We start from the raw sequence: 18,512 nt of genomic DNA, 5'->3' as shown, positions 1-18,512 counted from the left end.
AATTAATTATAGATAGACAAAGCCATTCCTTTTGAAAGTTCTGTAGATAAATGTTACCAGGAAAATTATCAGAAATATCATTCCAAAAAATGATATTTAATTGCATTATGGAAGCTCATCACTAGCCATAGAACATAAGAAGTAGGATTATTACTAGAATACTACCCATCTAACAGATTCCAGAACTCTGGTAAACAGATAATGATTAAAGGTTAATCCTCTATTGTGTATGCTCTTTTTCCCATTGCAGCTGTCAAACTATCAGAATAAAGAAGCAATTTCACAGATTTACTGCCTTGGTTAAAACAGATATGTCCAGAACCACAACAACCTTACATCCCTTTTTCTAAAGGAAATATATGAACTTAAATCACAGGGAAATCTTTTTATTCCATTTCTGTTGTACTAGATCATTGCAATTCTTTTTTTTTTATTATTTCCAAAAATAAAATACAAACTTCAGCAAAAAAGAAAATAACAAAGCAAAAATTAATAAGACCAAAAAAAATGTGCATTAAATAAACCATATATTGTTCCCCCTAGTTCCGTGATAGCGAACCTATGGTACACATGCCAGAGGTGGCACACAGCGCCCTCTCTGATGGCACACGAACCATTGCCCCAGTTCAGTTCCACTGCGCATGTGTACGCGCCTCCCACTGGGCAACTGGTCTTTGGGTTTCTGCCATGCATACGCAGGGGGCAGGTCAAGTGCGGGAGCCCACACATGCATGTGCGGGGGGCATGTGGGGGGTGCACGCATGCGCGGGGCAGAGGGCGGGCACGGGGGCCTTGCATCCAATGCATTTTGGGGGGTTGGGTGCACGCACTTTGGACACTCGGTCCAGAAAAGGTTAGCCATCACTGCCCTAGTTGAATACTGATACATATATTTCAACAATAATCATTTCCCCCCTTGCAAAACAGGTTTACAATTTATAAACTTTTACAGCTCTATTTGCCCAACTAATCTGATCAACCTTCTATTTACTGTAAAAAAAAAATCAGTTAACAGGTAGAGGCAACAACAAAACTAAACTTCAGATCCCTCTGTTAACAATCTATTATTATATTTCACACAGAGAAAGTCCACTATGGCTTCTAATAAACCACTGCAATCTTTATCTCTATCTGTCTAGCATCAGATATCTTCAATTGATTCTTAATAAAGCTTTACCTTAAAATTATAATAACAACATTTGTTGTTGGGAACAATTGTTCCCAACAATTGCATCTCATTCCTCAAAGTCACAGTTCTCTGTTGTGAATATCTCTGCAGTGCTTGTTGTTCAGAAATGTTTCATGCCAATTGAACCACAACTTAACAGTTGTCTTCTGATTGAATATAATAAGTCTATTCCACCATCTCCATCAGTTTTCTTAAGGAAGTGCAGTTCATCAATGATCTATACTTCCATCTCTAAGCTTTTTAAATCCAGGCCCTTTCAGCCTTCTCCAACAAACCTGCAATTGTCAAGCAAAGTTTCTTCTCCTTCAATTCTGTCAGCAACAAATTGACTTCCAATCCACTTAATTGTAAGTTTGATTTAGTTACTATTATCTGCATCTGATTATCATCCTTAGATTGATTTATAACTGTTGTTAAAACAACAAACTTGTATCTAAATTTTCACTCAGAGCTTGTAAATTGAAAAGCATTTTTCCTGAAGACTTCCAAGAAGGCTTTAAGATTAAGTTGATCTGCTTTTATTGTAGTTTCCATTTTTAATATAGTCCAAATTTTAGCTTGACTTTCACAACAAAACAAGGGCAATTACTCTCAAAGACAAAGCAATGTTCTAACAAGATGTCTGCAGGAGAAATTAAGATAATATTTCCCATGATAGAGAAGAAATAGAAATGTAAGAGAAAATTTCCATTTCTGCAGAGAACAAAGGAAAAGAAACCAAATATATGTACAAAAGCAAAATAAAACAGGAAAGTTCTTTTAAAAAGTAGTAAAATACAAAATCATTTGTACAGTAGTCCAGCATAATTGTAAATCAGATCAGAGCACTTTCACTACCAAGGAGAATGTCTTCACAGCATCAGCTTCCATGTGGTATAAACGAACATGTTTCCTAACTCCAAAGCAAAGCAAAAAAAAAAAAAAGGCTAAAAAGTTCACAGTCCAGCAAAGGGATATAAAATAAATCAGCATTCAACCAGATGCTTAATTAAAGATGTAGGTCAAAAGCAAAACGTGCTGCTTAAAATCAAGGCACGTCTAGAAAAAAATGCTGACAGGAAAAGATGAAGAACCAACTTGGTAAGAGATTACTGTTACCAAGAATTGCAACTGTCTTCCCATGCAACTATACAGTCATCCAAAGATCATCTTGGCTCATTCCTAGTTGCTCCCATTCAATTCTGGGGAGCATGCTGCCAAAGAGAGCCATCTTTGGCAGCAAAATCAGATGCTTGTCAGCAGGGGAAAAAATTATCCTGCTGTTTGGGGCACCGTTTTCTGGAGGACTCTAAATCATTGCAATTCTAAAGAATTCATTTCTCCCACCAGCCAATAATCATCCCACATAATCCATAATTGCATATTTAACTCCCTGTTTCATCCAGTACATGGCATTTTCTTAGATAGTTGCTAGAATACTTGTGTGCTTCTTAAAATTCATTGAAATGAATATAAAATGAGTTGTTCCTTCTGTTCTTTTGCCAAACAACACATGAAACTGAATTGTAAACTGTAGCAAGATAAACCTGTAAGCTATACATGAATCTTAGAAGTATTTGAATTGGATCTGAACTTGACTATCTTTAAAATTAAAATTAGAGATAAGATTCATAGAGAAAAAAACATGTCTTCTCTTTTTGTTCATAACTGCAGCAGCTTTTAAAAATACAGGATGGAACAAAATGGTTCAATAATTCTTTGTCATACTGATTGAGTAATGGGATTTTAGCATTCAGATATAAGTTGGAAATGCACAGATCCAGTGAATGAAAGAACCAAATTACAGATTTTGATGATAACACTTTATCAAAAAATAGTTTTACAGTGTATTTTAATCTTCATTTTGATACCAGGGTTCTCTATCACACTAAAAATAGAAACATTTTGCTTTTGATACAAGATATAAATCACTTGTACTTTGTTATATTAGTGATACACACACACATGCATATATACATACACACAAGCATTTATATACACATACAAACATAAATTGCAAAAGCCCATAGGGTATGTTCAGTTCTTATCCATTTCATGCAAAATGAAAGATACTAGTCTTTTTTTAAGTGGTATATAAACTCTAACTTTTTTTTAAAGAAAATATAACATTGATTAGCCAGGGGTGGCATTTGGGGGTTCGCTGAACCCCGATGATCCTTGGCTAGAAGATCACCCGAACCCTGCCAAACCCCCAGGAGCCCACCCCTGAAAAGGAACTGTATCCATTCCCATCTCTAACTTTACTTATATGAGGGCACTACATAACTCACTACAAGTGAGTTATTGTTTTTTCACCTGCAGTATTGGCAATATTTGCTTTTTATTTATGATCAAAATAGCTTAAATGCTAAGTAAAAACCCACCATATTTAGTTTCATCTACTGTTTGTTTTATCAATTACTTGGTGCTTGACAACCAGGGTAGAAAATTTAAGTTAAGTGGCACTGATCTATGACCTATATCTGTTACAACTTAAAATTTCACAGCTCAATTGTCCAGAAAAGACCAAGCTAAATAATGGAATAGGTAATAAATACAGAGATATATAAAGACCAAAATATTAGATATAATCCCAATGGATACCTTGTACTTCCGAAATCTTATTCATTTAAATACTGTGAATATGCTATAAAATATTAATGGAGGTATAATATATTAATATATTACAACATAATATATTAATATGTTATGCACCTAAAGAGTAGCAGCACAGTTATTCTTGTGCACCCATCTCTTTGTTTGAACTTTTTTTGATTAATTATTTATTTCTTCAAAATCTGTCTCATTCAATATATTAAAATAAGGGATTTATTGACTTTCAGTGGATCCTTGGTGGTAAATTCAGTTTTAGTTAACATTAAAATGTACAACTGTAACTTCAGTATTAATAAGTAATAGTTCTGCAGTGTTCCTGAGGTACCATTCAGTAGATCCAATTCTAAAGAAAAGGATCAAATTAGCAAGTACTCTCCTTCAAATTCTCTTTACGAGTGGATTTATCTATTTAAAAAATAGGGGGGAAATCTTGAACAGGCTTATGATTCAGAGGTTTCTCAGAATCTTTCTAAGACTTTTTTCTTATGATCTTTCTTAGACTTTCTAGTTATATTAAAATCTAGATCTTATTGTCAAGTTTAAAGAAATTATATATACGTTAATACGTTCCCATAACAAGAATTCCTTATAAGTATGTCATATGTTTTTTGCTTAACTTGGCTTAATTAGGATTAAGTAAAATGGATACAAATGCGTTCAGAAATACCCAACATTTTACTTTTGGAGTGGATACATACTGACTTCAGGAGTCCTAAATCTATTGTGCTTTTACAATATCCAGATCAATTTAATTAAATTCGATTAGAAGCACTAAACCTAAAACTAACTTATGAAGGCAACCAGCACGTCATCTAGTATTTATTTTTGCATTCAATTGATAATATTCCCTTTTGACTTCTAAAAATTGGTTTAAATCTTTACCAGTAATCACTTTTAAAACTGAAGTATATCTAATGAATTTATTATTAAATACTTACTTATGAAATGGAAATGGACTTAGAGTAAAGGAAGGGTAATGTTATATTTGAAGTAACTGCATTAGAAAAAACGTTGGAGACATAGTCCCCCCCAAATCAAATTTGTAATTTGAAATGTATATTGGCAACAGCATTTGTTTTGATCTGAAAAAGACATTATTTCATTTAAGTTGCATTTTCATATATTATTAAACTAAAGAGAAGTCTGCCCCTGCCAAAAGAAAACTAAACAACATTTTTATGTTTCTTGCTATCATTTTGCTTCATGAGCAACATGACAGTAGAAGGGCAAATCAAATTACATTTAAACCTCAATTTAATAAGGCAATCAGCAGAAAAATGAACGAAGGAATGTCAAAGCAAAACATAAATTCAACTTCCTATATTCCTATAATTTTAAGAACTAGCTGATGTTGACTGTGGCATTATCTAGCCCAGATTGAAAATCCATACATACCCAACAGAATTTGATTGTTGACTTTTGTGGTGAAACAGTAGGGATCACCACACAAATATGTTGCTATCATATCTTTGAAGCCACAGGTCTTTTCAGACAAGTATCAGAATAGGTTATTGCAGAGCCCCCGTCCACTCTCTTAGGAGCATCTTTTCATGTTAAAACTTTTGATACTCTCAGGCTAAATAAATAAGTGCAGAAACTACTACCTGATAGTAATGGAGTTTTCACACAAAAATGCTGTCATTCAACAGATAGCAGCATTTAGAGAATAGAAATAAACTATTTTGTAATGTTTTATCTGTTGTAATTGAAATCGTTGTGTATTTTTAGAGATTTGAAACTTCAAGAAGTTATTCTGAACAAAGTCAAACCAAAGTTTATATAGAAGTTTAAAGATTAACAAAATTATTGAATATAAACTTTCAGAAATTAAAATCCACCTCTCTGTCTGAAACTCTTCGCAGTCGCAGGTAACGGCAATTTTGCACACAACTAAACAGCAATTGCCTGTGTATCTTGCCTGCTTTAGTAGGAACGCCTGGACGAAAACTATGAAGACTTACAAATTGTAATAAATTGAATTGCTTGCAAAGTTTTTGTATGATTTTGAAACAAATCCTGACTTGTTTTGCTATTCTCATATAGAAAAGAACAGGAGAATAACGTACAGCAGCATGCTGCTCATTCATAATAGATATAAGTCAATAATCTTGATATTGTGTTAATATAAACACTGCCAATGCTTATTTCTGGTATTCACTTCAATTTCTAAACTTGAATATCTATAAATAAGCGTCAAATTGCCTTTTCTTGCTTGCTTGCTTTATTTATAAAATCTATAGGCCGCCCTCTTCTACAATTTATAAGACTTTATAAGACTTGCAATCAGTGGCCAGAATCTCAAGTTAGGTAAAAAATAACAAAGGAAAGAACATACCTGCATCACGTCATACCTTCATCTCAGCATGCTCAGTATTCTCCCAACTACTGAAAAGTTGCTCAACTCTAGAGAAAACCATGGATCATCAACCCCTTGTGAGTTTCATAGCAGCAGTTGGCTATTCCCAAAGTTAAACTGTTTTAAAGGAGTTGGTGAATGCAGAGCAACAGCAAAGTTGGAAATATGGTCTGCTGTTTTATCTCACACACTCTCAAGCCAGCCGATACCTCTCAAATTTGGTAGAAGACATGGTCTTGTCCCTTTCCAATGGTACTCAGTTTGGCTTTACTAAGTGGGGCAGGTATTAGGTTGATTTCAAGCAATTATTTTAAGAGACCTTTGGACAAACCTAGATTTATAGTAAAGAAAAACGTATTGATTTAAATTGACTTCAGAGATAATGGGTTTGTAGATTAAAATTGCAACTGCTATTTAAGCTTTCACTTCACAATCCATTAACTTGAGGACGATCTCACTGAGTAGTTGTACTGCTACATAATTTGAGGCATGTTAGTATATCAATTTCTTAGCATGTCTTAGTATACAATATGTCATTAAAATATACACTTTTCCTTGTGTTAAAAATAACTGTTTTTCATCACGGAAACAGCTTGATGCTTGTGCATTTTTTTTTTTTACAAAATGTATAGAACACCTACTCAAGATTGGGCAATGAATAATAGAGTAGGAATAAGATAGAAAACATTCCAATTATTAAAAATACAATTCCTGTGCATATCCACTATAAAATTAGGTCAAATGCACATTGGAATAGTTTTGTATTATTTGCAAAATATAAGGAGAAAGGGTGCTGATTGTATTTCCCAGGGAAGTGTGTGCCAAGTGTGAATGCTACTACAGAAAAGGCTTATATTTTCATTTCCCAAGAATGAACAGGAAATCACATTGCTGTAAACTACAAAATCTGCTGTCAAATTTGATGTCCCAATCTTGGGGAAATTCAGCTAAATTTAAAAAAGAATCCATGGGCCTAAGGCTTTTTTTAAAAGCCTTAGGCCCATGGATTGCTGAAATACATAATAGCACTGTCAAAATAGGTTGGTTACTAGAACTATGTTGTATCTTGTGTTCCTATGGTCAGTTAAGGCCATTTATAAAGCAGTCTTAAAACTTCCATCACCTTTTTTAGAAAGCTTAGAAACTGTGAGTTAACTAGATCTAGGAAGAATTGGGTGATTGATATCATGTAATTCATTAAGGCATGTCTTCTCTATTTGTTTATTGCAATACTATTATCAAAATATTTTTAAAACTGGACTCCTAGTTTTCTCATTCTAATTTTTTAAAAATAAATGGTTATCCTTTCATGATCTCAGATTGACTTCTCCTAAATTTGAAAAACTATGTAAAATTGTTTCCTTTCAATATAAATACCAGTATATAAAATCAATGCTTGCATTTCAAAAATGAATCTTTTTGTTCTAAAAGGCTGAATGTGTAACATTAATATTTAAATAAACACTAGCATCTGAAAATAATATAGATGTAGTATAAATAATATATAATATGTTTGTCCCAGATCTCATATACTTTTCTAAAACATATGTTTACCAAGCAGGAATGTGGTAGATTTCAGCAATGATGATATTTTATCACTAGCCTTTACTGATTATTTTCATTGGTGTTTAGTAGTAATCGGTTTTCTTTCTTATAGTTTATCTAATTTTCAGCTGCCCAGTTTGGGATATGATCAGTGTACCCTCAATAATTACATTATTCCTTATAATCAGTAGTGGGATTCAAGTAATTTAACAACTGGTTCTCTGCCCTAATGATTTCTTCCAACAACCAATTTGCCAAACTGCTCAGAAAGTTAACAACCGGTTCTCCCGAAGTGGTGTGAACTGGCTGAATCCCACCGCTGCTTATAACGTTGTTTTCTACAATCCCGAACTACAACAAGTATAGCTCTAGCTCATTTAAGCAATAGTTCCACTAGATATTTAGAAATCAATTTAGACATCAACACTTTCTTTGCTTCCTGACCTAGCAGCCTTCCCAGCCTTGGCAAAGTGGAGAAAGTTTCCCCAAATCAGATAGACGCTTTCTCTGTTTCTTAGTTCTCTTGTACCATGATGATCTTAAATGACATTCACCTATAAATAAATAGTATATATAATATATAATGTTTTACAAGATTCTTGGTGTAAGAATAAAGTCATCCTCATACATTCACATTATATATGGATCTACCTATTGGTGAAGGAAAAGTCAATCAGCCTGCACTGAATGCATATTTCAAAAGAAATATTATTTTGAGAAAATATTTTTTTAAGTAAAAAATATATAGAAACAGATAATGTGGAAGACCTGCCTGTTAATAAAGAATAAGACTGGCCTCTAACAAGGAAGATAGATTGTTAAACAAATAAATATTTCATACTTGTATTTTTTTCATACGTGTATCCTGTTCAGCCTTTTTATTATTATTGTATACTGTTCTTATGCAGGATGGATGGTCACAGTATCATTTTGTAGCTTCATCATCAACGATAGAGAGGGATAGGCAAAGACCGTATTCTTCCTCACGCACACCTTCCATCTCTCCGGTGCGCATGTCTCCCAACAATCGTTCAGGTAAGATCAGATATATATAATTGAATAATTAGGGAAACAATCATCAAGGTCAAATCAAGAACTGAAATGTTATCAAGGGAATTATTAACTGTAATGAAGCATAGAAAAGGTACTTTTATTGTTTATCTATTTTCTGGCTTATATGTTTGATACGATCATGAAACATTCTGGATAAAGCAGAAAAGGGAGATCATCCAAAAATGGTGCTCTGAGTGGCTGGGAGGATTCCCCCCCCCTGCTGACTAACAGCTGATTTCACTGTCAAAGCTGGCTCTTTGGTGACAAAATGCTCCCTAGATTGAACAGGAACAACTAAGAATGACCCCAGATGACTCTCAGAGGACCCCTCACTTACCAATGAAGAGGAATCTTGATGATTGCAATTCACAGTAAGAACAGCTGGAGAGTCAGGTCTCCATCCTTTCCTATCAGCTGTTCAGATATTTAAGTGTGCCTTCATTTTAACTTTTTTTTTAATTTGTTTTCTTTTGTTTTTGCTTTACATTTTAAATTTATTATTTTATTATTTATTATTCATATTTCTATGCCGCCCATTCTCCGAGGACTCTGGGCAGCTTACACCAAAGACAGTATACTAAATAGCATATTACCTCCAACAATCTGGGTCCTCATTTTACCCACCTCGGAAGGATGGAAGGCTGAGTCAACCTTGAGCTGTGAGATTTGATCCGCTGATCTGCTGAACTAGCATGGGGCTCCCCTTGAGGAGCACCCGGAGGCTCCAACTGGCGCAGAGTGCGGCTGCGCAGGTGGTTATGGGAGCAACATGGCGCTCCCGTATGACACCTCTCCTGCACGAGCTGCACTGGCTCCCGGTGGTCTTCCGGGTACACTTCAAGGTTTTGGTCACCACCTTTAGAGCGCTCCATGGCTTAGGACCTGGTTATTTACGGGACCACCTACTACCACAAGCAGCCTCCCACCGGCCGGTACGCTCTCATAGAGAGGGGCTCCTCTGGGTGCCGTCAGCCAAACAATGTTGACTGGCGGCCCCCAGGGGGAGGGCCTTCTCTGTGGGGGCACCCACTATCTGGAACGAGCTCCCCCCAGAGATACGGAGGATCCCGGATCTGCGCACTTTCTGCCGTGCTCTTAAGACCCTCCTATTCCAGCAAGCCGGCCTGGCCTAATTTTCTCTCCTGTTTTAAAATTCTTTTAAATCGAAATTTTAATCTGTTTTAAATTATTGGGATTTTTAATTGTCTCGGGCTAAATTATTTAATCTGGTTTTAATTATGTTTTTAACTTTTGTATCTATGTATTTTATTTTGTGCCTGTTCACCGCCCTGAGTCCTTCGGGAGTAGGGCAGTATATAAATCTAATAAAACAAACAAAACAAAACAAACAAACAACTAGCTGCAGTACTGCACCCTAACCACTGCGCCATCTCGGCTCAATCAGATGTTAAACATCTGATTGAATGCTGAACTATTTTTATCCCTTGCTGGATTATAAACTAGTTTTTATTCTTTACTACCGCTTTTTTCTGGAATAATGAAAAAATTCATTTTTGCCACATGGAAGTCAATGGCATAAAGATTTTTTCTTATATAGTGTAAGTGAACTGATTTACATTGGACTCTTATAGTAAGGACTTTATTTTACCACTTTTTATATTTTATTTCTGAAAATTTCTCTGTTCTTTTTTTCTTCTTAAAGAGGCAGTAACTTTCCATTTTATCTCTTCTATTTACTCTCTATGCTGGGAAAAATTATCTCAATTCCTCCTGCAGTTAGCTGACTGTGGAACAGACTGCCCTTGAGGTGAATTGTGTATGTTTTTGGATTACGCTAAAAATGGTAACAACAAAAGCTTTCTGGGAAACATTTGAAAGAAGAATGCTTCTTACCTTAAAAGCTCTTTTTGAAAATTTAGATAAGTTCAGTGAAGCAACAACAATTATAAATCACCCTAAAGAGGCTATTCAGATACAGGCAACAACAGAATTAGATTTGCAGTCAGATGGATTGGAAATTAATCTGTTGTAACAGAGTTGGAGGAGAAGAAACTTCATTGGAAAATTAGATTTGGTGGATAAGGTAGAAAGGGCTATGAATCTAAAAAATCCAGAGATGATAGAATGTTTGAAAAATAATTGTATGAAGGTATTTACAACAGAGATTTATGACTTTGGAAATGCAATTATGTGGAAAGACCCCAGTATTAATTTTAAGGAAAAGTTTTATTACTAAAAATCATTCAAAGGTATTTGATTCTGGATGGACCAGGGACAATGACTGAAGTGAATATGGCTTTCTGCAAATTAATTTTTCTTTCTTTCTTTTTGTCTTGTTGGATTTTGTTTCAATTTTTTATTGGAGTTGTATTTTAACTTTTAAATAAAATAAAAAATAAAAAGGAGAAAAGAAGCTATTTCTGATATTGTGTGGGTTTTGTCAAATTGAGAGATTATTGCATTTATTACTATTTTAGTAATCTAGGTTCAAATCTGTACTTAGACATATCATTGGTTGATTATTTTTAAATTATTGATAATCATGGGCCTGCTAAAGGAAGATAATTGTGAAATAATTTGTATTAAAAATTTGCATTATATGCATTATAATAATTACTGTATTTCAGTATATGTACATGTAATAGCTGTTCCTGATTATTGTTCAGCGTTGCTAGAGCTGTTGGATATGCTAGTTTGGATATCTTGATATCACCCTGGATTATTTTGTAGAGAGACAGATTTAAACATACCCACTGCTAAAGCGTGAAATGATTCCAAAGACCTGAAACAATGTTTCCTCCATATGTAATTGTTACTAATATTTATTTGAAATAGATTTTCAATTGAAGTAAAGAAAGGAAAGTATGAATATAACTGCAAAACTATGTATGAAAGTTATAAAGAAGGAAAACAAGAGAAGCATAGTCAGAAAAGTGGACAGATCAGCTATATTTTTTTTTCTGTGGATCTGTTTAGAAAGGAAGGATAACATTCATAAAACCAACTACAGCTCATTTCCTTGGGATGCTGTTGTTATTTCCTAGTTGAAATAAAAAAGAAGATTGAACAGGCATATATTTATATATATATATAAAAAATCAGTAAAATAATATATTTATTTATTGCTGGAACTCTTAAGCACTTTGGAGTATTGTTACTATCTTTGGGATGAAGACACATAAGGAGAGCAATCAGCTGCTTTACCTTGACTTTCTTAGGATACAACATTCAATTGGATCATTTCCAAGGTTCCTTCCAGGCGTTATATTTTATGATCCTATGGTTTTGAACCACAGACTGGCGGCCCCCAGGGGGAGGGCCTTCTCTGTGGGGGCACCCACTATCTGGAACGAGCTCCCCCTAGAGATACGGAGGATCTCAGATCTGCGCACTTTCCACCGTGCTCTTAAGGCTCACCTATTCCAGCAGGCCGGCCTGGCCTAATTTTCTCCCCTGTTTTAAAATTCTTTTAAATCGAAATTTTAATCTGTTTTAAATTATTGGGATTTTTAATTGTCTCGGGCTAAATTATTTAATCTGGTTTTAATTATGTTCTTAACTTTTGTATCTATGTATTTTATTTTGTGCCTGTTCACCACCTGAGTCCTTCAGGAGTAGGGCGGTATATAAATCTAATAAAACAAACAAACAGTATATCCCTAGGACTTAACTTGGAAGGTTAGTTCATGCTATTCCATTCTATAATCCTCTTTAGCTGAAATTCACCTTAATGTTATTCATTACTTAACTACACATTATAGCAGAAGGACATGATGCTGATGCAGTATTAAAGACGCTGACGTTGCCAGCTAGAAAGCTGACAGTCTGGGTTCAAGACCCAAGCGCCACAAGATGGGGTGAGTTTACGTTACTTGCCCCAGCTCCTGCCCACCTAGCAGTTCTAAAGCAAGCAAATAGATAAATAGGTACCATTTCAGTGGGAAGGTAACAATATTTTAGGTAACCTCGGCATGCTGATCATATGACCATGGAAATGTCTCTGGACAATGCTGGCTCCCTCAACTAAAAAACCAAAGATAAGCACCACTCCCTAGAGGTGGACATGGATGCAGAGGTGAGATTCAGCCAGTTCGGACTGGTTCGGGCGAACCGGTTGTTAAAATTCTGCCCAGTTTGGTGAACCAGCTAATCCCACCACTGGCTGGCCCGGCTGTTTTCAGGCAATTTTTGGCCATTTTTCAGCCATTTTCTGGGCCGTTTTGGATGTTCAGTAGTAGTAAGTAAATAGAGAGGGAAATTGAGTGAAAGGCTTCAACAAGGTACAATTTCCCTCTCTATTTATTTACTACTACCGAACATCAAAAATAGCCTGAAAATAGCTGAAAAACAGTCCAAAAAATGAAGATTTCAAATCTTCAATTACCTCTCTTGAAGCTGCACAACAATCTAGATTTGAAAGGGGAGGAGGAATTCATAGCTTGTGTGGGCACACACACTTCAGACCTCTCAATACCTCACATCCATTGTTCTTTTTCCTGCCTCGCTGCACATTTGTTGGCAAACACAAAATGAGTCTTCACTGCAAAGCATATAACCCTAACCCTAACCCTTCTGAATTTGGATTATTACACAACCATATTTTTACCTTAAAACTTGTGGACTTCAAAACGGGCCAAAAAATGGGCGGGGGCGGGGCCAGACAATGGTGGGATTAGCCCGAACCAGTCCAAACCAGCTGAATCCCACCACTGCATGGATGGACAGGGGAAACCTTTACTTTTATACATTATAGCACATACTTTTACAAATTTAGCCTATTAGTTTGCATTACAATTATAATGATGCTATCAATACAATTGTGATTAATTCAGGGAGACTACAGACCAGCTAACTCCACCTTTTCCAATCTTGTATGACTTCTTTCAATTGTAGTTTGCATAATAAGGCAACAAATTAAGTTTCCTATATTTTTACTCGAAGTCTTTCTGCCTTTAAATATGCAATTTATTTGTTTGTTCACTCGATTTGTATGGCCACCCATCTTAACAAATGATTCTGGGGAGCAAACAATAATAAAATAAGACAAATTGGAAAATGTAATAACAAAGCTTCCTTTTTTTTTATGTTGACTATGAATTGGATCAATAGGCAATTAGTTGAACTTCCATAGAAATGAGTAGTGTATTATGACTGATATTTTGTATCATATATAACTTTGAATGGTGTTACCAGGTATGCCCAAGCACATTTTAGATTCATGAATATTCTGTTATATTCTCTATGGGATCATAAAAGAATATTAAAAGTGTTTTTTTATTAATGAATTCAATAATTCCATATATGTAATCTCCAGTCTTTCATTGACAAATACACAGAATTGGTGTTTAAGGAATTTCTTTCAGGAAGAGCAAAAATGAACAAGTTCTGATTATTTTCATTGGGGATATACAAAATATGAAATAATTTTGTTGTTAGAATCATAATATACAAAAGTACCACTTGTATCGATGTAAGTGTTCCCATCGTGTGACCTACAACAGTTGACCAGATTTAGCAAGAGGGAAAACATAACGATGCTTGTCCAGGAAAATTACATTGCATTTTCATTTCATTACCAGTATCTCACAGAGAACAAATGTGTTTAATGTTTATTTTAATTAATCTGCTTCATGATATAGTTTACTTCTTAACCATATTAAATATTTAAATAGTAGACCCAAGTTACCTTTATTAAACATTCTCTTCCTCATCTTTTTAAATTTCTTGTTTAATATTATTACTCTATTGCTTAAATTTCACAAGAAGAAATTTTACCAGTGGAAAAAACCATACCTGAAACCCTTACAGAAACTTGAATATGTTGCTAACTTCTGTGTTTAGTAGTCACAGAGAGTGTGCTAAGGAATCTGAATGTAAATATCCCACATCAAATTGCATTCCAAGAAGTGGAGTACACCTGAATAGAGCAACTCACACAGGTAAGCAAGTTAAAAGAACAATCACAACAAAGTGTTCATTGCTGTGACTTCCCTTTGTAAATAAAGTGACTTGCCTACACTGTAATGAGAAAAGGAAATGTTTTCGCACTCAGAGAGAAAGCACTTATCCCTGCTCAGATGAAACTCTGCAGCTGTTAACACCAGCCAGCCATTTCACTCACACACAATTCTGCCTGAGAGAGCAACACAACAGAATAAACCATTACAGCACTCACATGAAGTTTTTCTTTTTCTTTTTTTTAAAACCTCAGATTCTTCTTTTACTACTATTGTGGAAAACTAGTGGTATTGCACAGACTTCCTCACTCAAGCAAGAAAAATAATTTAGTTCACCACTTTCAATTATTGCCCCACTCATCGCACCCATTGGGCTTCCCAAAAATGCTATATGCATTCCTTTGGCCTCAAAGGGATAGCTGCTTTGGCCTTAAACATGGCTATATTCACAGATACCAAAGTCTCTTTCCCCAGTGGGGGTTGGAGACTAAGGTACGAACACTGACAAAGAATCAGATGGTATCACTCACTCTTTTCTCCTTCTACCAACAAATATCTATGTATTCAGATTTTTAAAATGATGTCTTCCACTCACTGCCTGAGGTTCATTCTTTCCATTTCCAATTATTTCCTACAGACTGTCCTTCAGATACAAGAACTATCTCACAACCTGTTAAAAACAGGAGAGGAGAAAGATTTCCTTACAAGTGCCGAGAAGGATGCATAGAATTGAGAATCTGCATGACAGCCTACATACTATGACTAGCAGTTATGCAACAAATGTACCAGATCCTATGCTTGCTCCCCAGCTGCTGATGAACAACTTCTCATTTTTCTTAATCTTTCGGGTTCCACTTCCTCTCAAATGCTGGTCAATAAAGTATTTACCATTGTTGCTTGTGTGAATTTTTGGCTGGCTGGCTGGCTGGTTGGTTGGATAGATAGATTTGTTACTAACAGTCCAAAACTGGACATCTCTTTCCCCTACTCTTGCTCATTTTTTAATTGGCACCATACTATATCCATGGAGTTGAATGGGGCAAAATACAAATCCAGAATCAGTGGCTTCTTCCCCTTTATTACTCATTCTTGTTCCCTGGATTATGGGGTTTTACAAAGGAGCTGGAAGCACTGCTTTTAGGCAGATGGGGGGGGAGTGGCCACATGATTTTGAAGCAGTATTGGTTTTAGTGTTTCTAAGTGTTATTTGCCTCACATTAACCTTATTGTTTTATGTACATATTGCATATGGCTGTTAAATTCACAACAGCAACAGAACTCAAGATACTCAGTATAGAACAACTGAGATTAAAAACAACATATTCCCATTCAAATCATTTCATTTCTAGATGGATTTATCCAGCATTCTGACCCATTGCCTAGAGGAAAAACTAAGATCTTACAGAAGGCCAATAGACCAACAGGGCCTGAAGCAGTGCTTTACATTCAACCAAGCAATTCAGGTATATAACATCTGAGTTATTCAGCAGCTTTTACCTGTAGTTTCTGATTTCTGTCATTATAGCTGAGCATTTTTATTTTAAAGCTGTTGAAATGGAAAGTGTAAGCATTTTCTTCTCTTGGGATTCAGGTTCCCATTTCTTGCTTGGATGAGCCTTGAATCTTGTATCAAGGAGGCTTTACGAGCAGAGAGTTACAGAGCTGGTTTTTTCCTCTACAGTACTTTTATAAACAGCCACCCATGGATGCCAACCTCCCATTACAGCAAGGTTCTGCTTTATACTATTGGGGTTACTCACATAGGAAACTGCATCCTTACCCAATTTTACCATGAGTGACATTACACAGATTGGTGGGTAGTTGTAGAATTTACAGGGGTATGTAAATTTTGGTTACTTATTTTTCTGGTTTCTCCCCTTCCTTGTTGATTTGAATACATTCTGGATATATTACCTATGCTAATAAATAATTGTCACTGCCTAATTCATGTAAGATTGCATATTGCTGTGTTCATTTTTATTTTGAAAATGTTCTCTCTCAAGTTATGAAGAGATTGTATAATGGATTTCGCCACACATTTTTTTCCTTAATGTTTCTAAAGCCTTTGGGTAAACTATCATTACTATCCATTTTCACTGGGTTTTGGCATAATTTTAAAATATTTTTTATAATAACTGGGAGCAAACTGATAATGTATGGCCTCAGCGTGACTGAATAGATAGCAAATGGGATGGGGCCAAAATACCAAAATCCGTGCAAAATGGAATTGAAGAAAATCAAATTCAACTTTATAAGAGAACAATGAGGTGGCAAAAAGCATGAAAAACAGTAACATTCAAGTTTTCTACACTGTTTGTTCAAAAGAGCTGGTGACTGTGAAGATTTCAAGGATGTGTGGCTGCAAAAAATCCTTTATCCAAGCACAGCCATTGTCATGTTTCTTTGATTCTTGAATAATTCCAAGCAGCCAAAGATTCTTCATCAAGAAAAAAATTGGAGCCCTACTCAGAAACCTACAAAACTAATGGCAAGATCTGCTAATTTTTGCTGAAAAGGAATAGAGAAGGCTGGAAAAAGAAAATGTAGGTAGTTTTTTTTTTTAAGGCCTAGTAGAATAAGCAAGTAAGATTTTCAAATATCAGGTAAGGAGAAAGCATTCATCAGGTTCCCTGTATGATTTCTCTAAAGAAACCGATTGCATCTTCACTGTGAACAAGCAAAGAAGGAGCATGCATTTATTTTGAATTGGAAGAGGTTCTTGCTGCGATCAAAGTGCTCCAGATAGCTAGCAGATTACCCCTTTTGGAAAAGATGGATCAAAAACTTCACCAAACATTACAAATCCAGCTAATTTGCAATATAAAAAGGCAAGGATGGCAAGCTGGATGATAATTTTATCTGGGCCTAGAGAATTTGATTACTATGTTTGATTAATAGTAATGTTGATAATAGTTTCACTTGAAAGAAAAACATTTATTTTTGGAGTTTATGTACAAGGTATACTGGTATCTGAAATACAAATCTGGTAGATTACGAGCATGCCTCTTGAAAGGATATATCTCAACGTGTATTGTGCACACCTTCCATACCACCACCTGATTTGATGATCCCATGGCATTGAAAAGCATGTATGTCATACTTGTTAGCTGGTAGCTAAATTTAGTTTAGGAATCAATCATGTATGACTAGATTGGGTTCTTTGATCCTGAAGGAGCAGAATGAGCACTACTTCTCAATTAAAAAAAAAAAAGATATTGGGCTACATAAAGGATGAAAAGACTCAGGAAATTACAGCAGAAAGTTTAAGTTTCCAAACCTCCCTTTTTTGCCTAAAAGAAAGGGAACAAGTAAAGTCTTTAATAATTGGTGAAAAGGGAGCAGAATGCTGTCTTTAATTATTAGTCAAATGATGTTCCATTTATCCCTTGCTTTGAGCAAAAACGTGCCCTTGCTGCTGTGCATTGTAACAAAAAGCCAACGCTGAAAGTATATGAGAATATTAAATCAGTCCTGGTTATATTAAAGTTCATAATCTGCTATTTTAGATCTGGGCCTTTGTGGAACTGATGTGAATAGAATACCAGTGTGATTCTGGGCCACATAGTGGTTAATCATAAAAGATAAGTGAAATCAAATGAAACAGCTATGTGCACATCCTCTTATTATGACAAATTTTATGGAATTCATGGAGGGTACCTTTGAATAATTCTAGAAAGGTTCAGGAGTGCCACTTTTGGCCTGTGGTGACATAATCATCATCATTATAAGAGCTGTGGTGGTGCACTGGTTAGAATGCAGTACTGCAGGCTACTTCTGCTGACTGCTGGCTGACAGCAGTTTGGCAGTTCGATTCTCACTGGCTCAAGGTTGGCTCTGAGTGCCTTCCATCTTTCCG

The 18,512-nt window shown here is 35.3% G+C and overlaps 1 protein-coding gene and 1 long non-coding RNA gene across 22 annotated transcripts in view; both read left to right on the top strand.

Annotated features, from left to right (window-relative positions):
- CTNND2 (catenin delta 2) overlaps window positions 1-18,512 on the top strand; it is a 479,927-nt gene that overhangs the window by 445,431 nt on the left and 15,984 nt on the right. For 11 of the 21 annotated variants that reach the window (XR_015733586.1, XM_087891293.1, XM_034411880.3 and 8 more), the window contains 2 exons: window positions 8,594-8,720; window positions 16,006-16,119. Coding sequence is in view for 17 of the 21 variants with exons in the window: in XM_087891293.1 (XP_087747419.1) it covers window positions 8,594-8,720; window positions 16,006-16,119 (241 nt within the window). In the remaining 4 variants the exon portion in view is untranslated. The remainder of the gene's footprint in view (window positions 1-8,593; window positions 8,721-16,005; window positions 16,120-18,512) is intronic. The other 10 variants (XR_015733589.1, XR_015733588.1, XR_015733587.1 and 7 more) reach the window with 1 other exon arrangement.
- On the top strand, window positions 11,831-15,551 carry LOC117662449 (uncharacterized). The gene is made up of 2 exons (XR_004590400.3): window positions 11,831-14,638; window positions 15,294-15,551. It is a non-coding gene; the product is annotated as an uncharacterized LOC117662449 (long non-coding RNA).

The sequence above is a fragment of the Pantherophis guttatus genome, chromosome 3, assembly GCF_059756535.1.
Source record: "Pantherophis guttatus breed Tessera chromosome 3, ASM5975653v1, whole genome shotgun sequence".
Classification (NCBI taxonomy): domain Eukaryota; kingdom Metazoa; phylum Chordata; class Lepidosauria; order Squamata; family Colubridae; genus Pantherophis; species Pantherophis guttatus.
The sequence above is the reverse complement of the archived record's forward strand: the minus strand, read 5'-3'. Positions and strand labels throughout refer to the sequence as shown.